Source organism: Pantherophis guttatus, chromosome 2 (assembly GCF_059756535.1).
Source record: "Pantherophis guttatus breed Tessera chromosome 2, ASM5975653v1, whole genome shotgun sequence".
Classification (NCBI taxonomy): Eukaryota; Metazoa; Chordata; class Lepidosauria; order Squamata; family Colubridae; genus Pantherophis; species Pantherophis guttatus.
In genome coordinates, this window is record NC_142064.1 from 89469815 (window position 1) to 89495380 (window position 25566).

Genomic DNA, 25566 nt, shown 5'->3' on the forward strand with positions numbered 1-25566 from the left:
CTTTCTTTTTGCTAATATACATTTTCAGATTTTTTTTATTTAAAGGGCTAAAAGTTTGTAGAGATTCTCAGTTATCCAAGTCATGGTTGTCCCAAAGGTGATTTTTCATGGACGCGACTGGACTTTTGTTTTATTTTTCTTTTGAAGGCATTTCGCTTCTCATCCAAGAAGCTTCTTCAGCTCTGACAGGGAAGGGAAGGATTTATATTCCTTGCAGACAGCTGGTCATTTGCACCCTTTTAGAAGGTCGTTGAAGCACTTGGAGGTTTATCTGTCTCCTCAGTGTCATCTGAGTAGTGCTCCTGGTTCCTGTAGTCTGCAATTTTTCCTCTGAAAATACGTTCCTACTCCCATACCATTTAAGGGGCCCTGAACTCTTTATACAAAGTGCCACTCAACCCAAGAGAGGGGTGAAGCATCAGGAGGAGGTTCAGAGGTGCAACCCCTTAATTGTGCCAGGGACACCGATGGAAGTGAGAATTACCTGGAAAGGCTCTGCAAATGGCGTCACCTTCCACTGCAAGCCGCAAAGGTCTTTCCAGCAATCCAAGGGGCTCTTCTTCTTGAGGTTGCCAGCTTAGCCAGGCTCCCCAGGAGAGATTATCTCCCCATCCCCAATCAGACTTCAGGTATGACCTGCCCAGCAGCCATGTTGCAAAACTTTACTTTGAGCCTTCTGCCCCCTTGTCAGATAAGCTAAAATTGCAGTTCTTCTATTCTTAGCTTGACGTTGTCCTTGATTTATGATCATAATAGTGACTGATTCATATTTATGATGGTTGAGTATCCTAGAGTCATGTGTTCAGCTTTTGCAAATTTCTGGCAAGCAAGAGCAATGGGGAAGCCAGATTCTCTTTACAACTGTGTTACCAATATAACAGCTGCAGTGATTCACTCATCAACTGGGGCAAGAAAGGTCGTCAAATGTAGCAAAGGGAAAATAATGGTTGTCAATGAGCAACTTTATTGATTTATCCCTCTTAATTTCAAGCAGTTAACAAAAATGTAGATAAAATAATATTTTAAAAAAACATAAAATAAAGCCAATTTGAAAATTGATCTAACATCACATAACCAACGACCCCTCAATTTTTTTTTTCTATTCAGGGAACCATTAACAGTGCCTGAAGGTAAAAGCCAGGATCTCAAGACCTTTTAGTAAGTCAACAGAATTCAGACAGTCAAAAGAAATTTCCTTGGGGGGGGGGGGAGCAGCTGCTGAAGGGGATTCACCATTGGAGGTAATTCCATCCTCTGTCTCCGTACTTTCCTTTCCTGAAGCTATCTATCTATATGCAGATAGAGTAACAGAGTTGGAAGGAACCTTGGGGGTCCTCCAATCCAACCACTTGCATTGACCAATTCATCTCCTGATGTCCCTGAAGCTGGTTCATCCTCCTCCAAGCTGACATGTGGATAGGCATCAGGGGAAGCATCTGTGGGAGGAATCAAAGGGTATTATTAGTACCACACACTTTCTATAAAAGTACAAACACTTTGCTCTTTCTGCAGTTTCTTCTAATTCCCCTCTGATCTTCCCAGTTAGCATATTAGGCATCTTCCAATCTGAGGGGGTCATTTTCTGGCATCATAGCTTGTAGCCTTTTGATACCTTTCATTGGGTTTTCTTAGTAAGGATACTGGAGAGGGTTGCCACTTCCTTCTCCACTGGGTCACCTTGTGTTAGGACCCTCCACTATGAACTGTCTGTCTTGGGTAACCCTGCACAGCATGGCTCATTGCTTCATTGAGTTGCACAAGAGTTTTCGACATGACAATGCGGTGATCCATGAAGAACCTGAAATAGATACCTCTTTGAATTAGAGAGTGGAGTCCAGGGAGTCCTCTTCCAGGCTGCTGAGATCTTCTAGGGTGACTTCCACTTCTTTGGGAGAATCCCGTGAATGACAATAGTTCCTCTTTAGGCATCGGGGCAAAAGAAACTCGGCATTCCTAAAATAGGGCCTATTGAATTTGGATCCCCAACCAGAACAATGCTTCTGTTGCTGGATACATCTCCAGAGTTGGAAGAATCCTCAATCTCAGCTCACCCATCACCAGAAAAGTAGGCTTTCTATTCTCTCCGTATTTAAGTCCTGCCTGGAAGCAGACGGTGCAGCAAAGGATGATGTGGAAAAAGCAAAAGCAAAAGGCAGGTGGGTCACATCCATTGAGGACAGCAGTCTGCTGCTTTGCAGTAAAAGAACCAATCACAGCAGAACTTGGGTCCATATAGTTAGTCTAAATATGTTGTCCCAAGGACTAGGTATCATCTTGCTCCAGCGCCCAGAGCACTCCAGCATACAGTATATCACAGAAGTTAATACACTCCCTCACATTTTGTAAATATTTAAGTATATCTTTTCATGTGACAGGACAGTTTAGGAGAAGTGAATAGAGGACCTCCATCCCTCCCCAACAGAAAACACTTTGTCTTTCTTACCCATGGACTGGAGGAATTGCTAGCATCAGAAGCCGCTGCAGCATCCTCCCAGCTTCCCTCAGACTCCTCATCCAGAAGGTCAGAAAGGGAGTCCACATCCTCCAGGCTGCTGATCCTGGAGCCCACCAGGAATGTCATAGAATCCTGCAAATGACAGTATGCAAACTAAATCCAAAGCTCTTTGCATCTCAATAAGATGGCTAAAGCATAGGGTGCATACAACCCCTATGTGCCAACAGTTAGAAAGCCTTTGCAAGCCTTAAGCTTACAAGGAAATATCACACAATTTCTCCCCTCTGACATAAGGAGTTATGGTATGGCCTCCATCGGCCTCATTACCCAAATCTTCTTACATCTGAGAAAGTTGTTTTCTCCCCATTGGGAGAGAGCTCCTCTTCTGTGTCTTGGTCTTCCCCCATTAGAGTCCTGCCCAGAGGAAGAAGATGAGATGTTTAAGGAATCAAGCTAGCTCAGCTTCTCTTTTCCAAGATGAGTCACTCAGCCTGTCCATCTTTTGAGCCTCTTATGAACCAGCAAGGGTCTTCTCCCTACACAGTGCTACCTACCTTGACGGAAAGGGACCCTCCAGATCTTTCGGGCTTTCTAATGGAAGGGATTCTTCCAATGGAACCTGAGATAAAAATGAAAAGATTCTGTCTGTGGGCATATCAACAAATCCACAGAGAAAGGGCCATTAGCATGGTGAGGAGATGTCCAGGCCTTACTGATTCAATGGAGCTGTCCAAAATTATGGAGAGACGTAACCTCCATTCTCTATCTTGACATTTCTGGGGAGAGAATGAATGGCCAATTATCAAAAATAGCCATAAGCCTTTTTTAAGAGTAAACCAGGTGGAGGCTTTAAGAGGCCTGCCAGCTGGCCTGCCAATGAGGTTGCCCTGTGCCACTTTTCCTTTAGCAGAAACAGAAGTAGAGTGTAGAGATGCCGCCTCTCTACAAACCTTTCTTCTAGTCCTCTCTACAAACCTTTCTTCTAGTCCTCTTTAGAGCTTCAGTGTAGCTGCCTTCTTGGGGGCTTCAAAATCCCTCAGCTGAGAACACTAACCTCATTAAAATGAGAGCTGGCCTGATATCTTCCTTCCTGGAGTTCCGGGTGTTGGCACAAACACCTATCAAAACCTGAAAGTAATAATTGTTCATTTGAATGTATAAATCAAAGTTCTCTGCAAGATAACACCATGAATCCAACGGGCTCTTCTTGAATTCGCTAGGATGATCAGGTTCCCCCACCCAGTTTTGAGGCATGAATCTCTACTGGGCATGTTGCAAAATCGTCCTTACCCCTCTGAATGAAGATGTGTCTCCATGGGGGGAGCAGCCCTGCTGCTCACCATGTTCCTGTGCCTTGTCAGACCTGAGCAAAAGAAGAAGGTGACATGTCAAAGAACATCCATCTACCTCAGCCTTCCCTTTCTAAGACCGACCAGTCAACCTGCCCATCTTTTGCTCCCACAAGCCCCTTCTGGACAAGAAGCCATCTTGTGGAGAGGCTCTTAAAGATTCTCTTACGGTCATCAATGGTGCCCCACCATGCCCAGGGTTTAAGGAGAAGGTGGTAGTACCTGTCAGGAGGCATAGGAAGGTCCTCCAAGTCACCTTTGATGCAGCAGAAAAGTGCTGAACATCTTTTCCAGATGTGCTGTGAATAGAAGAGAAGAGAAATAGACTTGAGCCAGTAAGAAGAGTTGGAAGCGCAACTTTTTCTCCTACTGCCAGGTCCTTGGCTGCTGAGATGGCCACAGTTACTTTGAAAAGCCTTCTGACAGCCATGACCAAATTAGCTGTTGCTATTGGTACTGCCATATTTACTGCCCAACAGAAGACTAGGCAGCTCTGCACTGGCTCCAGAGCCCACTGCACTCCAGCACAGTTCACTCAGTTTCGAAGAACTGAATAGAGGGCATCCCTCCCTCCCCAACAGAAAACACTTTGTCTTACTTACCCATGGACTGGAAGAAACACTGGCCGCCGAAGCCTCTGCATCCTGCTCCCAGCTTCCCTCTGACTCCTCATTGAGAAGGTTCTTCAAGGTGATGATCCTACCAGGACTGTCAGTGAATCCTGAAAATGACAATATGGAGGACAAATACAAACCTCTCTGCATCTCAATAAGATGTCTAAGGGTGCATTCAGGCTGGATAGATTATATTCAAAATAAATATCGGAATAAGAAATTGCAGATAGGTTATGAATGATTATATAGATATTTAGTGTGTCTTTAAGTAATAAAGCTAGGCGGGTAATTAGGGAATTGAAGAAACAAGAGATGTGAAATGTCATAATTGTTTAGATTAGGATTGATTATGATTGTTGAAGTTTATACCCTGTAATTTGTTCTGGGAAGGGAAGGGGGGAGGGGGGAGGTTGAGGTAGGGAAGGGGGGGGGAAATATGTAAACTTTTTGTAAAACTTTTCAATAATAAAAAAAAAAAGATGTCTAAGGGTGCATTCAGGCCTTGTGTTCTGAATAGCAAGGACACCTTTGCAAGCCTTAAGCTTATGAGGCTATATCACACAATCTCTCCCCTTCCTCATCAGGATCTACAGCATGGCCTCCATTGTCCCCATTGCCAAAACCCACTTACCTCTGAGGAACGTGTTTAATCCCCATTAGGGGTTTAGGAGAGAGCCCCTCTTCCATGGCGTTGTCTTCCAACTTTTCAGTCCAGAGGAAGAAAGTGAAATGTGGAATGAAAGCCCCTTTTGAACCATTAGGGGTCTTCTCCCTCCGAGGTGCTACCTACCTTGATGGACAGAGACTGTCCACACCTTTAGGGCTCTCTAATGGAAAGAATTCTTCCAATGGATCCTGAAATAACAATGCAAATATTCTGTCTGTTGGCATATCAATACATCTGCAGAGACAGGGCTTCTGCCATTAGCATGGTGAGGAGATGTTCACACCTTACCGACTCAGTGGAGGTCTCCACAGTTGTGAAGAGGTGGGACCTCCAGTGGAGGTTTTCTTCGAGCCTCTGGGAGGGCGAAAATGGCCTCCCCTGGGCTCCGGAGGCCCTCTGGAGGCCGGAAACGGGCCCATTTCCTGACTTCCGGAAAGCCCGGTTTTTGCCCTCTCAGAGGCTCTGCGTGGGCCCTGCACTTACCTGGCATCCAAAACGGGTCACTTGGAGACTCCTGGGGGGGGGGGCACTCAGTCCTTGCAACTACCAGTTCGGCGAACCAGATATAAAGTTATCATCCTGTTAGCCTGAACTGGTCCGAACCAGCTGAATCCCACCCCTGAGTATTTCCATATTGGAGAGATTGCTACAAAGAAGAAAGGCTCAAATTATTCTCCAAAGCACCAGAGGGCAGGACAAGAAATAATGGTTGGAAACTAATCAAAGTTCCTAACAGTGAGGACAATTAACCAGTGGGCAGCTTGCCTCCAGGAATTGTGGATGTTCCATCACTGGAGGTTTTTAAGAAGAGACTAGACAGACATTTGACTGAGATGGTATAGGTTCTCCTGCTTTATCAGGGGACTGGACTAGAAGACCTCCAAGATCCCTTCCAGCTCTATTCTATTCTAAGTAAGGCCACTTGGAGCAGGCAGAAGAAAGCAGGATGCTTTCTGGTGGCAACTTTCTCCTGGTGCTTCAAAGTTTGACTGAACTGGGATCTGGGCTGAACTGGGATCACCGAATTCTGCAAAGCCTTTAAACTCCCAGGTAGAGAAATTGCTCTGGCTGCAGCTCAAAAATTCTCATTGCACGTTATCATGATGAAGGTTTAGGAATGTAGATTTACACAGACATGATTTAACCCTAACCCTATGGATTTCGCTTGAATGTACCAAGCTCAGAGCCCAGGGTCACTTACATGTTATCTGGGGCGTTGCTGTCACTGCTGGATTGCACTTCAGACTCCTCTTCTGATTTGTCCACCTGGCCTCCCAGCCAGGCGAGCAACCTCCCAACAGCTGGCCAGCTGGGTGGGCAAGTGGCCTGCTGGGCAAGTGAGTGAGGGGCCTGTGGGGAGGGCAGGCGAGTGAGGGGCCTGCCAGGTGAGACAGCCATGCAGCCTCCTATCTGACAGTGCAGGCGTCTGGCCTCCCGGGGAGAGAGGGCTTTAGTGTAGCTGCCTTCTTGGGGGCTTCAGAACACATACCTCCACAGATCATGAATGGACATCACATCTTGGTTCCTGGGGCTCCTTACAGCGGCACGAACACCTATCGAAACCTGAAAGCATTTTATTGGAAGATGTAAATCAAAGTTCTCTGCATGTGGTGTAACATTGTCTTCCCCAGGAGGGAAGGGCTGCATTCCAGAGAGTAAAGAAACAGCAGATTGTGGAAAATTTGGCCAACAGGAAGTGGCTGAAAATGGCTCTTCCTTAATATTTCCCAGTATTTTCCCCTCCAAGCCATCAAGATCTTTCCACAAATCCAAGGGGCTCTTCCAGGTGAGAATTCCTCCCTTCCCCCACCTGGTTTTCATGCATGAACTCCACTGGCCATGTTGCAGAACCATCCTTACCCCTGGAAATGAAGATGTGACTCCATGCCTCCCTGCTGCTCACCATGTTTCTGTGCCTTGTCAGACCTGAGCAAAAGAAGAAGGTGACAATTGTTCATTTTAATGTACAAATCAAAGTTCTCTGCAAGATATCACCATGAATCCAAGGGGCTGTCCTTGAATTCGCTAGGCTGATCTGGCAAACTAACAACCTCATTTGGATGCTTTGCAATTGCCTTACCTTTGTTACTGTTTGCAGCATCCTGGCATTCACTTAATGACTTCAAAATTTGCTTAATGACTACAGCATTTGCTTAACAACTATTGTAAAAATGTTGAAGATTTGGGTCCAGTCACATCATGCCTCGATTCACCACTGCAGCAATGTATGGCTGTAATTCAGGGCTCAATTGCAGTCTTAAACTGAGGACTATCATTACTGATAATGTGACTTCGAGCTCAAAGAGAAAAAAGTTCACATTTTTAAAGACCAGGAAAGAGACACTGTACTTAAATGTTTTCTAAATAAATTTTGAAGCATTCATTCCCCTAATAAATAGAGACATTTCTTCTTTCTTTATGAATGGACTTGCTATTAGCAATTATTTTCTATTTTAAATTTCCAAATATCATACAGTAGGAACAAACAAACAACCAACAAAACAAATAGACACCCGGTTCAAAGTAACCAGCTTTACTTGTACTTCAGATACAATGAAATATATGAATTCACATGCTTCACAGAAACAGAACAAAGTCTTATTTTCTTTCAAATCCCAGTTTGCAGGTTTACTTCTAAAATGTCTATCATTTCATATAGTTATTACTTTTTTTTCTTCCTGCAATGGGAGAATTTGCTCACTTTTTTTTTTTCATTTTTAAATGTTGTCCTTGTATCCTCTATGAATTTATAAAAATATCTAACTTTGATATGATGCCAAAACAGGAATAAATTGTTATCCTTTTGACTCCATTCCTGAAGGATGGGCTTCAGAGTTGTGAAGTGATTAGAGAAATTTCAAAGGAAAGTTTGGAAACAGGATTAGGTAGACATAGGACAAGTAGTTGTTGATTTACAAGAGTTCATTTAGTGACTGTTGAAAGTTACAATGGCACTGAAAAAAGAGACTTATGACCACTTTTCAAATTCACGACCTTTGTAGCAGTCCCTTGATCGTGTAACCAAAATTCAGATGTTTGGCAACTGATTCATACTTACGACCATTGCTGTGTCCCAAGATCATGTGATCACCTTTTGCAACCGTTTGAAAAGCAGAATAAATACAGAAGCCAGATTCACTTAACAACCATTGTTAGTAACATCACCTACAGTGATTCACTTAAGAACAGTGGCAAGAAAGGTAGCAAAATGGGGCAAAACTCACTTAACAAATGTCTCACTTAACAACAGAAAGTTTGGCCTCAATTGTGGTCGTAAGTTGAGAAGCACCTCTATCACTCTGAATATTTTTCCTAGGGCTAAGACTCCAGACCTTCCTCCCATCTGTCCTTCCACTCCCAGCTCCCAAATTTCTCACTTCTCTTCCCTCCAGGAAGAAAGAATACAAACCAGGAGGAGGAACCCACTGTTACTGTCCTTTGATTGATGGTCCTAAGATCCAGTCAGCACTCACTGAATTTCTGGGCCACAGGAAATGGCCTCCTCCTTTCCCAACCCAGGGCCTCAAAATCAGGCCTGAGATGAGAGAGGTCTGCAGTCCCTGCTGTTGGTCCTCCTGTAGTTCCCCTCAGGCTGAGACAGCCAGTGTTTTCAATGGTTTGCACACTTTATTGCAGTGGACACAGACACACAAACCCCAGAGCCCACAAATAACTATGAATAGGATTATGATGGTGATAAAATACTAGGGCTAAACAAGGCAAGGCAACAGGAAGGAATGGTTACTCTGGATATTTGCCATTTGGGAGCAAATTTTATTTCTTTAGCCTGTGGCATATGCATACATACATAGCGTGTATATATACACACACATTTCATGTACATTAAGAAAACACAAATACGTTAGATCTATGTTCAAATACCAATCTCTAGGCCATTTAACCATTGAAGCGAAGCATCATTTATATTTTAAAAATCGCATACCATATATGGCCTCAGTTTACAGCCGGTCATGATCTGATCTACAATTTGATGTAGGACCCCCATTTTGTGTGAGTTTAAACACTGTTTGCTGTTTCTGAATTCTAATGCTAATCCCTGCCTAAATTGCCTTGGCACATAATTTTTCCTCATCCTGTTTAGTTTCCCTTTCTTTTCTGCTTTGCTGCTGAGTAATAACAAGCCTTTGCATTTTGTTCCCCTGACAGGCCAAACTTTTACATTTACTGCTTCTAAATGCAGGGAAAGATTCACCATTCAGTTTTGATGAAAAGAGGAAATAGTAGTTTCACCAAGCTGTAGTGCAGAACTCCCACAGCCCCCACCCACAATCCCATCTTAACTTTTACAAACTATCTGGGTAGAGAAACCAGTGGATATTTGAGAACTGGCAGTTCTAATACATAAATTGAGAGAGAGAGAGAGAGATGCTGGATAACACACAGTATAATTTTGCTAGGTTTTTAGTTTCCTTTCAATACACTCTACTAAAACAACAGCTTAATGAAGGCGGGAAAGAGCTAAAGATATTAGCACTTCATTTAATTATCTCATCATATTAAATGACCTCTTAGACTTTCCTTTTTATTGTGCCTTTCTCTGTTTTGCAGGACATTATGGTAAAACAGTTGCAGCTCAGTCGTCAAATGCGGTGGATTTACCCAGTGAATGGACTTTTTGAGAAGAATTGTGGAAATGGCAAGTAGCATGTTTTCCATAATTGGTTAGTGAGAGACCTATTGAACTCTTGCTCTTGCTGTTCTGATCATATGGCAATAGGAACAGCAGATTACACTGATTAAAATAATAGGTCTGGTGTCTCTTAAAAATCTAACATCTCTTCTGTATTTATGCATTCCCTGTCTGTTCAGCCTCCGGAAACAGGAGGATTCATTCTTGCGTTATTGTATTTCATTTTGACAACATATCCTTAGTATAGAATATTTGAGAAGGTCGGTTACTGTGGTCCATGGCCTAGAGAAGTGCTTGAGTGGCAGCTGAGATATGGGAAACTTGAAAAATGCTGGTAACTTGGAAGTTATCACTAGATAATCAATACAACCTTACTTATTTCAATGTATATAGCCACCCATATGACATATGAATTTGGGCAGTAAGCAATAATTAAAATTAATCATTGAAATATTATCGGCATCATCAACAACCAAAAAACGGATCACACCAGAGGAAGCTCATATACCACATGCACTGGGAAACATCCTGTCCCAAGAGGAGGGGAAAAAGCCACGTTTTAATGCCTGGGGGTGTGCGGGGAGGGTGTTGTAGAGATCAGAAAATGGAAGAAGATACATACCACATTGCTTTAGTAACAACATATTTTGGAATATTATCTCCAGTTTTGGCCACATGTGTCATGTTTTTAGCTATCATTTTAGTCTTTTTTGGATTCAGTCTAAAACCTGAAACTTTACCATAGTCTTGTATAATGTCCTTCATCAGGATTATTGATTCCATTGGTTGTGATAGGGTAACAACCAGATCATCTGCAAATGCCTTTATTCTGTAATCCTCTTGCCTAATCATTATACCTTTCAAGATATTAGAGTCCCGTATTGTATTTAGCAAGACTTCTAGTATTAAAATAAATAAAAGTGGGGATAACGGACATCCCTGTCTTGTTCCTTTTTCAATTTTAAACTCTGTTGTCAAACTTCCATTAATAATGATCTGTGCCTTTTGCTCTTGATAAATTGCTGAAATCGCCTGTATAAATTGATCCCCAAAGTCCATCTTTTTTAAAGTCTTTAGTAGAAAATTCCAATCCACTCTATCAAAGGCCTTCTCTGCATCCAAAAAGACCAGCACTGCAGGAATCTGTTTATTCTTCTCAAGATATTCCAATAAATCTATTACTTGCCTTACATTATCCTTCATGTATCTGCCCTCGATAAATCCCGCTTGATCATCATGAATCACCTTTTGGATTACTGGCATCAACCTGTTGGCTAATACTTTCGCATAGATTTTATAATCTGTATTCAAAAGAGATATTGGTCGATAGTTCTCTGGTTTTTTAGGACCGATTTGTTCTTTTGGTATCAAAGATATGTAAGCTGTTGTCCATGATGGGGGTATTTTACCCCCTTGTTGAATATTGCAAAATAAATCTCTAAGTTGTTCCACCATTTCAGCTTGCAAAGTTTTGTAATACACTGCGGTCAAACCATCCGTGCCAGGAGCTTTGGCTGTTTTTAACTGTTTAATTGCTACTATTATCTCCTCCTCTGTTATAGGATAATTCATTCTTTCCTTTTGTTGATCAGTAATTTTTGTAACTCTTTTATCGTTTAAATATTTTTCTATAAGTCCATTCTGCACCTCCTCTTTGGCATATAATTTGGTATAATAGTCCACAAAAGCTTCTTTAATTAATTTTTGTTGAAAGATTTCTTTCCCTCCAATATCAATACTATCAATAGTCCGTATACTTTGTTTTTTCCTCAATGTGTAAGCCAACCATCTGCCCGGTTTATTAGCGTTACAAAATGTATTATACTTCGCATATTGTAAATTTGTTGCAACTTGTTCCGCCATAAGCATTTGAAATTGGTCTTTCAGAAGTTTTATAGCACTACATATTCTTTCATCTGTTGGATTTTTAATAAGTAACTGTTCTTTATTCTTTATTTCTGTTTCCAATTCAGATCTTTTCTTTTGTCGAAACAGTCTATGTTTAGAGTTCATGTAGATAAGTACCCCTCTCATATAAGCTTTACTTGCGTCCCACACAATTTCAATTGGGGTACCTTTATTCAAATTTATTTCAAAAAATTCTTTCAAATGCTTTTTAAGTTCTGTTGTATTTTTTTCGTATCTAAACAAGTTCTCATTTAATCTCCAAGAACGTCTCTCAACCTTATCCATCTCAATTTCTATCCATACTGGGCTATGGTCAGTCAAAGTTCTTGGAAAAATCTTTGTTCTTTTTGTCTTGACAAGTAAGTCATCTGTCAACAAAATAAAATCAATCCTAGAGAAGGATCTGTGTCTGTCAGAAAAAAAAGTGTAGTCCAATTCTTTTGGATTATGTATTCTCCAAACATCTTTTAGTTCCATATCTTCTTTCATATCAAAAAAGGTCTGTGGTAATCTGATCCTAGACTTTGCCAAACTCTTTTTATCTAATTTAGAATCAATTACTCCATTCCAGTCTCCCATAATTAAAATAGATCTGTAGTCCCATTGCAGTATTTTAGTATGTAACATCTTATAGAAATAGTCCTGTTGTTGATTGGGAGCATAAATTCCAATCAAAAGAATTTGACCATTTGCTGTAAGCAATTCAATTGCTACAAACCTACCATCTTCATCTGCTTCTATAACTTTAGCTGTTAACTTTTTATTTACATAAATAACCACACCATTCTTTTTTTGCGAAGTTGAAGATATAAAATGTGTTCCTAGTTTGGAGTTTATCAAATATTTTTGATCTTGAGTTGTGATATGCATTTCTTGTAAACAAATTATATCATTATTAAATTGTTTCAAATATGTAAATAATTTCTTCCTTTTCTGTGCTGAATTCAACCCGTTAACATTCCAAGATAAACACTTAAACATCATCTTCATCTTTCTGAAGCAAAGAGCAGAATAATCGAAGATCATCCGAAAGATTCGATCTCGCTCCCCCCATGGCTCCAGTCTCTTGTGCAGTACTCTTAACTGCCTTCTTATCTTGTCTTTCCTGTTGTTGTTGTTGCTTTTGTTTAAGTAACTTAGATTGAGCTCGAGTTATACGTTGATCCTTAACTTCAATCATCTGAACCGGGTCCAAGATTGGAGAAGATTCCAGCAAAGGCTCATCCAGAAAACCTCCTTCTGCGCCTTGCATTTCCTCTAATTCCTGCTTAGACTGTTCTTGCAGTTCTCGTTGAGGTTGCTTCTCTTCACTCTCCTTAATCTCCAAAACTGTAGATGTACGTGGAGATGGTGTTCTTTCCTTAAGAATAGTAGTGTAAATGTGCTGTGCCTTCTCCACGGTATTCAAGCGATATCTTTCTCCCTTGTATCTGAAAATTATACCAACTGGGGCGTCCCACCGAAATGGTATCTGTAAATTTTGTAATTCCTTAACAAGAGAGCCAAATTCTTTTCTAGTTTTCAGCATTTTAGGGGGTAATTCTTTATAAATTCCAATTCGTGAGCCCCCCATTTGCACTTTGCATTTTCCAATTCCATCCACTCCTTTATCCAAACTAATCCTGCTGTTTGATAGTAGGTCTCCCAATCTGGGAGGGCGGTTTCTCCTCGCTCTCTCTGGTATCTTGTAATACTTTTAACCTAATTCTAGGCTTCTTTCCTTGCCAAATAAAATTTGTAGTCAATCTATTTAATAAGTCGAAAAAATTCTTCCCCATTTTTATCGGAATAGTCTGGAAGAGGAATAACATTTTGGGCAAGATATTCATTTTTATTACTGCCACTCTTCCCATCCATGAAATCTGCAACTTTGTCCAGTTTTCCAAATCTTTCCTAATTTGCTCAGTTAATTTATCGTAGTTTTCTTTTTTAATTGAGGAACTTCTTGCCGTGAACCAGATTCCCAAATATTTAATTTTTTTTGTTGCTTGGATATTCATAATCCTTTCTAATTCTGTCTCCTGGTTTTTTGTAAGCTTTTTAGTTAGTAATTTCGATTTATTCTTATTAATTTTTAACCCTGCTACTTCACCAAATTCTTCTATTTTTCTAATCAGTTTGGGGCCAGATTCTAAAGGTTCCTCAATTATAAAGACCATATCGTCTGCATATGCCTGGACTTTGTATTCCTCACTTTTAATTCTCAGGCCCTTTATTTCCTTATCTTCCCTAATTTTATTTAAAAATGGCTCCAGTGGTAGAATAAAAAGAAGTGGGGAGAGTGGGCAGCCTTGTCTTACTCCTTTTGCTATTTCAAAGCCTTTTGTCATATCCTGATTAACCAATGCCTTTGCGGTCTGTGTTGAATAAATTTTCCCAATCATTTGTCCAACTTTTTGTCCATAGTCCAATTTCTGTATTAATTGTGTCATGAAGTTCCAGTTCAAATTGTCAAAGGCCTTTTGCGCATCAAGGAAAACCAGTGAAAATTGTTTCTCTGCATGTACCTCATAATACTCTAATATATCTACTATCACCCGTGTATTATTTTTGATTTGCCGTCCTGGGAGAAAACCACTTTGGTCCAAATGTATGTGTTTGTTCAGAATCACTTTTAGACTATCCGCAATAATTGACATAAATAATTTATAATCGGAATTCAGTAGAGAGATAGGTCTGTAATTTTGTATTAGTTGTGGATCTGAATCCTCCTTATGAATCAATGTAATTAGAGCTTCTGACCAGGATTTGGGTGTTTTTGTCCCTTGCAATACTTCATTAAATATTTCTAACATAAATTCTCCAGTCTGTTCTATCATATTTTTATATAGTTCTATCGGTAATCCATCGGGGCCTGGGGATTTATTATTTTTTTGTTTTTTCATTGCCATTCCAAATTTGGTTTTGGAGATTGGTCTATTCAATGTTTCTTTCTGTTCCTCTGGGCAACTGACTCCTCTTTATGAGGGTTGCAGTCTCCCAGGGTCATGTGATCGGCTTTTGCGTCTTTCTGGCAAGCAAAAGTAATGGAGAAGCCAATTTCTCATAACAACTGGGCTACTTCAATCAATCCATCAATCAACCAGAATAGAGCTGGAAGAGATCTTGGAGGTCTTCTAGTCCAGCCCCCTACTCAAGTAAGATATCCTATAGCAGTGATGGCGAACCTTTTTGCCATCATGTCCCAAAAGTGGGGGGAGTGTGGAGGCGTTGCGCATGTGTGTGCCATCAGTCACATTTCAATGCGCCCCACCCGCACGCATGTGTGCACGACCCCCCCTGTATTCCGCCCTCTTTTGGCATGGTGGGCCCTCCCAGGGCTGCAGAGATTTCTAGGAGCCTGGGGAGGGCGAAAACGGCCTTCCCCACCCTCCCGGAGGTCCCATTTCTCAACTTCCGTTGGAACAGAAAATGATGTTTTTCAACCTCCCCAGGCTCCAGAGCCTTTCTAGGAACCTGGGGAGGTAGAAAATGGCCTTCCCCAAGGCCTGAAAATCAGCTGGCCAGTGCGCGCATGCGCGCTGGAGCTAAACTAGGGCACGCTGGCATGCCCAAGATATGGTTCCATGTGCCACCTGTGGCACGCGTGCCATAGGTTCGCCATCACGGTCCTATAGCATGTTCAATTGCATATGGTAACAGTACTATTACACTGTCTCTCATACAGCAGTGAAAAACAAACGTAGCTAGAAAAAACAACAAAAAGACATCCATTCCAGGGGAAAGCAGCTCCATGCAGGGCTTTTTAGGTGGGGGTGATTCTGCCCTCCATCTCCATACCTGTTGTGACCCAGGCCCAAGTAAGTATTATCAGACCCAAACTGATAAACAAACAGACTTTATTAGAACAGATGAGAATTAACTCATTCTCAGGGTAGTCCAAACTAATTTAAGACCAATTCTTCATAACACAATTCTTCAGCCTTATCACCAACCTTGGTCTTATTAGGCAACCTGCCAAAGGCTTTTCTTGGCAAAAGTTCAGAAGCAGAAGATGGCGACAAGAAATATATGCAGCAAGACAAGAAACAAATCTATCAACGTTGCTTTTTGACAAAGAGCCTAAGAGCCGTTGCTGGTCTTTTAAGCCTTATGGGAGAGGCCAATCATCTCTTGGCCCTACTCCCGAGTCATCCTTTTTGCTTTAGCTGCTCGTGCCTTCTTGCAGCTCTTCTCATGCATGCACTAGGAACGGCTTTTCTTCTTCCTCTGCCTCTCTGCTGTCAGCCTCTGGAGCAGCGGTTCTCAACCTGGGGTTCGTGACCCCTTTGGGGGTCGAACGGCCATTTCACAGGGGTCACCAAAGCCCTCTCTCGGTCCCCCCACGCCTTCACTCACCCTCACCCTCTGCCTCTGTTGGATCGCCGGTCGCCGGTCGCTTACCCCGCCCACTCCCAATCTATTGCTGCCTCCTGATTCCCAGCTAATGGCTAGAGGGAAAAAAACTGTTTAAATTCTTGCCGCGGGGCTTCAAAGGGCCGCCCTACAGCTGATCAGTGTTAAAAGAAAACAAATGAGTAGACCGGTGCCTGCAAAAATAGAAAAAACAGCCCCTTTCAGCTTCAGCATAGGTTAATTACCATCAGTTGATTTGATCAGCCTCCCGACTCTCAGCTGATTTGCTCTCAGCTGTTTTGCGGAGGGCTCTGTTGCTAGCTAGCTGCAAAGAGGTAAATTGCTGGAGCATATTATTTTTCCCCTAGCTATGCTGAAAAAGCGAAACTGAAATTAAAGCAGGGTCTTTGCTGCAACGTGACAAAATGAGGCAGAGAGAGATTTCTTTTTCTTTTTCCTCACCAAAAAAGGTAGGTGCAAAACTGCAAACAATGGGAAATTTAGGGCAAAAGAGGAGATTCAAGATTTTAAAACACAAAAGAAAAAAAGCTCTATTTAACTAGGGAATTGTAATAATTGAGATACTATTAATTGCATATTGTATTGAAAGCAGAAATGGTTAAGTTGTGGTTTGGAGGAATATACGGGGGAAATTATTGGATTTATTATTATTGGTAAATATAATTAATTGATTTGATCTTTTATTCTTTAAAGTTTAACAATTCATTCTTTATCTTAATATCTTTATATTTGTTTGGGGTTGGTTTTCTTCCCTTTCATCTTTTTTATTGTACAGCAATCTTTCTCCTCAAACCTACCACCTCTCTCTTTTCTTTCCTTCTTACTTTCTCTTCCCCCCTTCTTCTCCTCCCTACTTCCTCTTCCTTTCTCCTTCCCCTCCTCTCTTCCTCCCTCTCTTACCCTCACTCCTACTCTAATTTCCCTTCCCTTCCTTCATTCCCCTCTATTGCTGTATCCTTTTATGCATATGGACTATTCAGAGGGCTGAAAAAGTTATTTTTGACTGGTCCTCGCACTTTTGACCAGTCCTCGAACTTACGACTGTCCTCACATTTTACATTTTTGCCCTATCTTGTCATCATGGTGAAGAGAAGCAGTTGTGAAATGAGTGACATGGTTGTTAAGAATGTTACAATGGGCATAAATGATGACCAGTCATAAATGCGAAGTCCGGTCAAAAGTGCGAGGACCTGTCAGAAATCACTTTTTTCAGCCCTCTGGGTAGTCCTTTTGTGCACATGGACTACTCAGAGGGCTGAAAAAGTTATTTTTGACTGGTCCTCACACTTTTGACCAGTTTTCGAACTTACGACTGTCCTCACATTTTATGTTTTTGCCCTATCTTGTCACCATGGTGAAGAGAAGCAGTTGTGAAATGAGTGACATGGTTGTTAAGAATGCTACAATGGGCATAAATGATGACCAGTCATAAGTGTGAAGTCCGGTCAAAAGTGCGAGGACCTGTCAGAAATCACTTTTTTCAGCCCTCTGGGTAGTCCTTTTGTGCACATGGACTACTCAGAGGGCTGAAAAAGTTATTTTTGACTGGTCCTCGCACTTTTGACCAGTCCTCGAATTTACGACTATCCTCATATTTTACACTTTTTGTCACCATGGTGAAGAGAAGCAGTTGTGAAATGAGTGACATGGTTGTTAAGAATGCTGCATGGGCATAAATGTGAGGATGGTCATAAGTGTGAGGACCAGTCAAAAGTGCAAGGACCTGTCAGAAATGACTTTTTTCAGCCCTCTGAATAGTCCCTATACACATAGCAATGGCCACCCGGTCACATGACCAGCTAGCCACGCCCACCCAGTCACATGACCTCCAAGCCATGCCCACAAAATAAGCCACACCCACAGAACCGGTACTAAAAATTTTTAGAACCCACCCCTGGTTGGGGGTCACCACAACATGAGGAACTGTATGAAAGGGTCGCGGCATTAGGAAGGTTGAGAACCACTGCTCTGGAGGCTCCGGAGTCCGCACATCACTCCCAGATGGCCATGGCCCCAGCTCTGCCTCTGACGCAGAGCCCTCATCTGGGCCTTCCCCAGCCTCCAGGACTGGCCCATGTTCTTCCTCAGCCTCCTCACTGTCCAAGTCCGCTGCCACTTGGCTCACCGCAGGGCCATTCCCCCAGGTCTGATGATCCAGATGCAGCTGTGACTGGAAGAGGTCATGGACTGCTTTCACCAAGATAGGTGCATGCACAGACGTCGCATTCTCCCAAGTAAAGTCCTCCAGTCCATATCCCTTCCACTCAATTAGATACTTGAACCGTCCTTTTACGCACCAGGAGTCCCGAATGCTGGCGACCTCATACTCGGGTGGTTCATTTCTGTCATGTGGCACTGTGGCAATGGCTGGAACAGGCCTGAAGCGGCTCCCATTGCCGACCTGGCCTGTCGGCAGTGAACACAAGATGTGACATAAGCCTGGACATCGTGTCTCAATCGGGGCCACCAAAAGTGCAAGAAACTAGATTCAGTGTCTTAAAGAGGCCAAAGTGCCCCCCCGCAGGATTATCATGGCACTGCGGCAAGATAAGTCCCCAGAGTGGCCCCACCAGCAGCTAGAGCCTGTCTCGGTACCGCAAGAGTTCCTCATGAAACGTCCATGGAGAGGCGGGCCCTACCTCTTTCTTCCGTTGCTCCACGTAAGCATCATGCCACTGAGCTTCCTGTATCTGAGCCCGTAAATCAACTGGTTCCTAAACCATGGAGAAAGACTCTACAGGCAACACTGTCTGGAGCAGAAGAGGGTCTTCGATGTGGGAATACTCCGGTTTCCACGAGAGCGCATCCGCCCTTTGGTTGCGACCACTAAGGATGTACGTAATGCTGAAATTGAACCTTGCAAAGAAGAGGGACCACTGAATCTACCATTGGTTCAGTTTCTGGGTGGTCTGTAGTAACTATGCGCAAGGGAAGAGGGTACCGCCAGATGCGCGAGCCTGTAGCAACACCGCAGCAACAGCAACACCCGATGCATCTGCTTCTACCACAAACAAATGGTGGGGGTCAAGATGCTTCAAGATAGGCTCCTTCATGAAGGCCTGTTTCAAGGCCTGGAATGCCTGTTGCTCGGGGGTACCCTACCGAAATTGGACTTTTTCTGCAGAAGCTGAGTGAGAGGCATGATCCTGGCAGCAAAGCTTGGGATAAAGGTCCGATAGTAGTTGGCGAACCCAAGGAGGCACTAGACAGTGGTCCTTCAGTCACCAAGGAGGTTGCCAACTACGCAAAGACTCCACCTTGCTCGCTCCATGGCAATGCCCTCGGGAGAGATTCAATGCCCCAGGAGCTCAATGGTGGACTGGAAAAACTGGCATTTCTCCAGTTTAGCATACAGATGATGCTCCCAAAGATGTTGCAGGAGCAGGCGGAGGTGCTGTTGGTGGGTCTCCTGGGAAGGAGAATAGATGAGAATGTTGTCTAAATAAATTACGACAAACTTGTCCAAGAGGTCCCTAAAAATGTCATTCATGAAATGTTGGAAGATGGCAGGAGCATTGGTCAGCCCAAACGGCATGACCGTACAGTATACTCAAAATGTCCTTAAGGAGTGCCAAACGCCGTCTTCCATTCATCCTTGGGACGGATCCGAAGAAGATTATAAGTTCCTCGCAAGTCCAATTTAGTGAAGACAGTAGCCTCCAGAAGTAGTTCCAAGAGTTCAGGAATAAGGGGCAGAGGATACTGGGTGCGCGCTATGATGGCGTTTAGCTTGCGGGAGTTACAACAAAGCCAGAAGCCTCCAGTCTTCTTTTTCACGAACAGGACGGGGGCAGACAATGGCGACGAGGGCCAGATAAAATCCTGAGCAAGATTTTTGTCCACAAAGTCCCGTAACACAACCAACTCAGGGTCCAACATCGAATACAAACGCCCCAATGGGAGTGGAGCATCCAGAATCAAATTAATGGGGCAGTCGTGGTGGGTGTGGTCCACACATTGCAGGCTCGGAAAAGAGATGAAGTTCTGGGAACAATAGATCTGCGGGTTTGGTTTCCTGAGCCAAGCCAAGCCCAAAACCACGAGAAAATGCAGGCCGGAGGTAAAATAAAACTGAATAGGGTCCTCATGAGACCCGATGGTCATGTGCAAGGGTTGAGTGGTGGCCGTAATAGGCCCAGACAGAAGCACCCGGCCAGAGTCTGCACATCACTCCCAGATGGTCCTCGCCCCATCTCTGCCTCCGACGCAGAGCCCTCATCCGGGCCTTCCCCAGCCTCCAGGACTGGCCCGTGTTCTTCCTCCGCCTCCTCACTGTCCGACTCGGCTGCCAGCTCCGCAGGTTGGTGACGGACCACAACAATACCCTCTGTTGCTGAAGCCGTCCTAGAGGCAGACAGAATAACAGAGTTGGAAGGGACCTTGAAGGTCTTCTTGTCCAACCCCCTGCTCATGAACACGTTCCCAGCATCACCGCTGTCTGTCTGCTGCGCTAAGTAGCCAGCTTTGGGTGCAGCCCATCAAGAATGGAGAGACTGGCGCCTCGCAAGTAATCGGGCTGACCTTTGCTGCTCCTGCCTTTTCTCTGCCCTAAGTGTTCCTGGTTCAGGTGCAGAAGGCAGTTCCTCCTCCTCCTCACTAACCAGCTGGGTGCTTTCCCCACCTGAAATCTCAGGGCTGCCCTGCTGCAGCTGTTGTTTCAGCCAAATCATTCTCAGCAGGCTACTCCGAGCCATTGACCAACTCACCTCCTGAGGTGGCTGGGGCTGGTTCCTCCTCCTCCAAGCTGACCTCTGGAGACGAATCTGAGGAAGCATCTGGGGGAGGAATCAAAGGCTATTATTAGGACCACTTTGCTCTTTTGGAGCTACTTGTAATTGCCCTCCGCTCTTCCGATCTGAGGGGCTCATCTTCTAGCATGGTAGCCCTTTGATACTTTTCCTGGGGTTTTCTTACTAAGGATACTGGAGAGGGTTGCCATTTCCTTCTCCCGTGGACCATGTTGTGTCAGCACCCTCGACTATGACCTGTCTGACCTAAATGGCCCGGCACAGCAGAGCTCATTGCTTCATTGAGCTTCGCAAGGCAAGGCATTGACCCGTGAGGAAGGTAAAATAGATACCTCTTCTCATTGAAGAAGGCGGTCCAGGGAGTCCAGGATGTCCTCTTCCAGGCTGCTGAGATCCTCCAGGGTGTCTTCCCCCTCCTCTGGAGAATCCTGTGAACGACAGTCATTCCTCTTTAGCCATCAGAGAAAAAAAAATCAGGATTCCTAAAAGAGGGCCTATTGAATGGGGATTACATTTCCCATTTAGGACACCAGTCCCTGCTACTTTGTGGCAAAGGAACCGATCCCACCAGACCACCCCAACCGAAAAGCCTTTGTCTTTCTTACCCATGGACTGGAAGAAGCCTCCGCATCCTGGTCCCGGCTATCCTCAGCTTCCTCCTCGAGAAGGTCAGCAAGGGAGTCGAGGTCCAAATCCCAGAGGCTGCTGGTCCTGGAGCCCGCCAGGACTGTCAGCGAATCCTGCAAATGATACTAAGGTTGCTAAATCCTCAACTTTCTGTGTCCCAGTAAGATTCCTATGGCCCTATGGGCCAACAGCAAGAGAGCCTTTCCAAGTCTTAAGCTTAGAAGGATGTATAGCCCAATTTCTCCCACTTCCCAAAATTTTCTTACCTCTGAAGATGTTTTCTCCAGGTCAGGAGAGATCTCCCCCTGCACTGGTTGGTCTTGTGGTTCCTGAAATAAAAAGCCAAAGATGCCGTCTGTTGGGATATCAAGAAATCCACAGAGACAGGGCTTCTTCTTTTCACGTGGGCAGGATGTGTCCAGGCCTTACCAACTCAGTGCAGGTCTCCAAACTGGTGGACAGCCGCGGCCTCCAGTGCTCTTGCCTTTCCTCTCTGGGGGGAGAAAACAAAGGGGCCAAAGATCAAAAGTAGCCATGGCCCTTTTGCAAGAGTGGTCATGTGGAAGCTGTAAGAACCCTTGCAGGTGGCCTGCCAAGGGGCTTGGCCTGCCGGTGAAATTGCCCTGAGTCCTTCTTCCTTTAGCAGAAGCAGAGGCAAAGATGCCTCCCTTCTGCTAAAGTTTCACCCTCCAAAGTGTTACCTACCCTGAAAGACAGGCACTGTCTCCTCCTGCACCTCCCTCCTCCACGTCCGATGGATCCTGAAATAAGAAGGCAAATATTCCGTCTATTGGCATGTTAACAAATGCACAGAGACAGAGCCTCTGCCATTACCATAGGGAGGAGCTACTCTGGCCTTACCGACTCAGTGCAGGTCTCCCAAATTGTAGTCAGCCGCGGTGTCCACTTCGGCATCCTCTCATTTCTGGGGAGAGAACGAAGGGCTTGAGTCCTTCTTCTTTTAGTAAAAGTGCAGGCAGAGGGTAGAGATGCCTCCCCTCTGCAAACCTTTCTTCTAGCCCTTCTCCTCAGAATCCCTCAGCTGAGAACACTAACCTCCTGGAAATGAGAGCTGGCCGGACATCTTCCTTCCTGGGACTCCGGGCGGTAGCAGGACCACCCATCACAACCTGCAAGTAACAATGGTTTCATTGAAGGTATGAAACAAGGGGATCTTCTTCAGTTTCCTAGGCTGGCCAGGTTCCCCCCAAGTTCTTCCCTTCCCCCACCCAGTTTTGAAGTATGAACCCCCACTGCCCATGTTGCAGAAGCATCCTTACCCCAGGCAAGGAAGAGACGTCTCCATCAGACACATGATGTGTCTCCCATTCTCCCTGCTGGTCATCCGGTTCCTGTGCCTCTTCGGTGCTGACCAAAAGAAGAAGAAGGTGCCATGTCAAAGAACATTCATCTAGCTGACCCTCTCCTTTCTCAACCTAGCCAGTCAGCCTGCCCATCTTTTGGCCCCTGAAGCCCCTTCTAGACAGGAAGCCATTTTGGGGAGAGCCTCTTACAGACTCTGCAGGCCATCAAGGTTGCCCCACCATAGCCAGGGTTTAAGGAGAAGAGGGTGGTACCTGTCAGGAGGCACAGGAAGGTCTTCAATGTTGCTCTTCAGGCAACAGAAAAGGTGCGAACACCTTTTCCAGATGTTCTGTTAAGAGAAGAGAAATAGACACATGTCAGTCAGAAGAGTTGATTTGCTCCCCCGCTGCCAGTTTCTTGGCAGCTGAGATGGCCACACTTACCCTGAAAAGCCTTCTCACAGCCATGACCAACTAGGTGCTCGTCCTATCACTGCACGAAGGGAGAATGAGCAGCTGTGCAGTGGCTACTGGTTTTTCAGGGCAACTCGTTCCCTCGGCAACCAGGTAAACAATAGCCATTTTTTATACCTACCCAAGGATGGCAGCTCAGCTGGATCTAGGAGTGGCCGGTGGCTGACTCCCTCGGTAGCCTTTGGCCTCTGGGTTTCCTGTGGGAAGTTGTCTGTTCACCAACAACAGAGAAGCCCCATCATTGTGGCACAAAGCACAGAGGGAATCATGGCATCCTAGGGAGGAAGCGACTTTTAGTCCAAGTCCCTACCCAAGGGACTTGGCCATCTCAGATAAATGATTGCCCAATCTTTTTTTTTTAAATTAAATTTTTATTAGAGTATAAATATTAAAAAAAATAACATGATATAAACACAACAAACATTTATACAACATATAAACAAAAAGAAATTATGTTTCCTTCTTAAGCATTGTTTCCAAGTGACATTCTGCTTGTTATATATTTCTTCCCCTCTCCTTAGTCTAATGACGTTTTCTATACCGGTAATATTTCCCCTCTAGATTTTTTGTTTATTCCTAATTTTTAACCAATTATACCATTTAGTCCATATTTTGTAGTAGTCTGATTCTTCTCTTTCTTGTATTTCTTTGGTTAACCTGTCCATTTCAGCGCATTTAGAATTTTTTCTATTAAATCTGTTTCGTTTGGCGTTTTTTCTTGTTTCCAGTTTTTTGCATATATTATTCTTGCAGCTGTTAGTATGTGAATTGTGAGATATTTAATATCTTTAGGGTATGATTTATTAAAAATTCCTAGTGAAAACTTTTCTGGTTCTTTATCTATCTGTGTTTCTGTTATTTGTTCCAACTATTTTTTGATGTTAGACCAAAATTTCTTTGCTGCCTGGCATGTCCATCATAAATGATAGAAGGTCCCTTTGTCTTCTTACACTTCCAGCAGATCGGGCTATTTTTGGGCTGTATTTTTGCCAGTCTGGTTGGAGACCTATGTGCCACCTATAAAACATTTTCAGTTGGTTTTCCTTGTACGCCACTGCTCTTGTTAATTTTATCTTTACTTGCCAAAACGTTTCCCATTTTTCCAAATTTATTGTATATTTGACTTTTTTTTTATTAAACAGTTTTACAGAAAAAGGAAAAAAAAATTACAAGTATTTCCCCATCCCTCCCTCCCTTCCTTATCCCCCCCCCACCGCCCCTCCCCCGAACTTCCCAGAACAAAATGCAGGGTATACAATTGACAATCATATGCTAAACTAAGCTAATAAACTAAGGATTCCTATCCCCCCCTTCACAATTTAACTCCCCTTTTACTAACTAAGCATCAATACTCTTAATTTTTCTATTCATTCATAAGCTATTTGATACTTTTAGTCCGATATTTGTTTTGAATATAATCAATCCATCTTCTCCATTCCGATATATATCTTTCTTGTGAGTGATCTTTCAAATATGCCGAAATCTTCGCCATTTCTGCCAAATTCGCTACTTTTAATGTCCATTCTTCAATAGTAGGCCAATCTTCCTTCTTCCAATATTGCGCCACCAAAAGTCTAGCTGCAATCCAAGGGGCTCTTCTTCTTGAGGTTGCCGGCCTGGCCAGGCTCCCCGGGAGAGATTTCCTCCCCAGCCCCAGTCAGACTTCAGGCATGACCTCCCCAGCGGCCGTATGGCAAAACTTTCCTTCCCTCTGCGGTAGAGGAGCGATGCCATCGTTAGAGGAAGAGAAGGGATGCTCCCCCTCCTGCTTTTCTTCATTGTGTGCACACTGAGGAACCAAGGCAGGAAGTAAGGAAGGGCCTCAGATTAGCAGTTTTAGAAACCTCCTTTTGCATATTGCATATTTTACTGTTTTGTTGCTTTGTTTGGTGTTTTTGTGCAGATAGAAGTTGCCAGAGTTCCTTAGTGACCATGTGCCAATAGCATTTTGGGGGCGCAATTTCAACAGATGGGTTTATGATTCCTAATAGAGAAGGTCAGTCTGACCATCATACAGAGGAATTCAAGATGATTTTCTTTCCCATTTAGATGGTGATACTGAGGCACAAAAAAGAGGGGAGACCATTTGGAGTTTCTGAGCAACTATGGTGAGTAAAGCTATTTTCCAAAGCACCAGAAGGCAAGACAAGGAACAATTGAGGGAAACTAATCAAGGAGAGAGGGAACCTAGAACTAAGGAGAAATTTCCTAACAGCTAGCACTATTTACCAGTGGAATGATTTGCCTTCAGAAGTTCTGGGTGCTCCATTTAAGAAAAGAAATGGCAGAGCATATTTTCATGCAGAGGGTACTGAGTTCAGTTTTCCACATCTTCGGATCATTATTTAATGATTTCTCAAGTGCCGGAGAGCCTAAGGAAATAATATTCAGCTCGGTGCATACTCTACACCCA

General features: G+C 43.7%; 2 protein-coding genes and 1 long non-coding RNA gene across 6 annotated transcripts in view; 1 reads left to right on the forward strand and 2 right to left on the reverse strand.

Annotated features, from left to right (window-relative positions):
- Positions 1-944: 944 nt before the first annotated feature.
- LOC132711452 (uncharacterized) lies at positions 945-8495 on the reverse strand. Of its 3 annotated transcripts, XM_087886367.1 has the most exons (12): positions 8310-8495; positions 6946-7011; positions 4407-6648; positions 4027-4103; positions 3746-3818; positions 3510-3583; positions 3169-3231; positions 3010-3074; positions 2797-2869; positions 2444-2587; positions 1812-2100; positions 945-1436 (listed from the first exon to the last, which is right to left on the reverse strand). In XM_087886367.1, the coding sequence occupies exons 3-7, from the start codon at positions 4566-4568 to the stop codon at positions 3192-3194; spliced, it is 426 nt and encodes a 141-aa protein (XP_087742493.1). In that variant the 5' UTR covers positions 4569-6648; positions 6946-7011; positions 8310-8495; the 3' UTR covers positions 945-1436; positions 1812-2100; positions 2444-2587; positions 2797-2869; positions 3010-3074; positions 3169-3191. The 3 variants fall into 3 exon arrangements, with proteins under 3 accessions (XP_087742493.1, XP_087742492.1, XP_087742494.1); XM_087886366.1 differs by having other exon boundaries at positions 3010-3583; XM_087886368.1 differs by lacking the exons at positions 6946-7011; positions 8310-8495 and having other exon boundaries at positions 3010-3231; positions 4407-5990.
- A 1158-nt stretch (positions 8496-9653) lies between these two features.
- The window catches only part of LOC132710322 (uncharacterized), a 60423-nt gene continuing 44510 nt past the window's right edge, over positions 9654-25566 (forward strand). For both annotated transcript variants that reach the window (XR_015732306.1, XR_015732307.1), the window contains exons 1-2: positions 9654-9742; positions 25203-25261. This is a non-coding gene — a long non-coding RNA (uncharacterized LOC132710322). The remainder of the gene's footprint in view (positions 9743-25202; positions 25262-25566) is intronic.
- LOC148115183 (uncharacterized) lies at positions 17866-23189 on the reverse strand. The gene is made up of 11 exons (XM_087886364.1): positions 22953-23189; positions 22656-22743; positions 22432-22505; positions 22237-22300; positions 22081-22136; positions 21805-21868; positions 21642-21704; positions 21354-21488; positions 21081-21176; positions 20707-20775; positions 17866-20344 (listed from the first exon to the last, which is right to left on the reverse strand). Exons 3-9 carry the CDS (start codon positions 22497-22499, stop codon positions 21087-21089), a joined length of 540 nt encoding a protein of 179 aa, XP_087742490.1. The 5' UTR covers positions 22500-22505; positions 22656-22743; positions 22953-23189; the 3' UTR covers positions 17866-20344; positions 20707-20775; positions 21081-21086.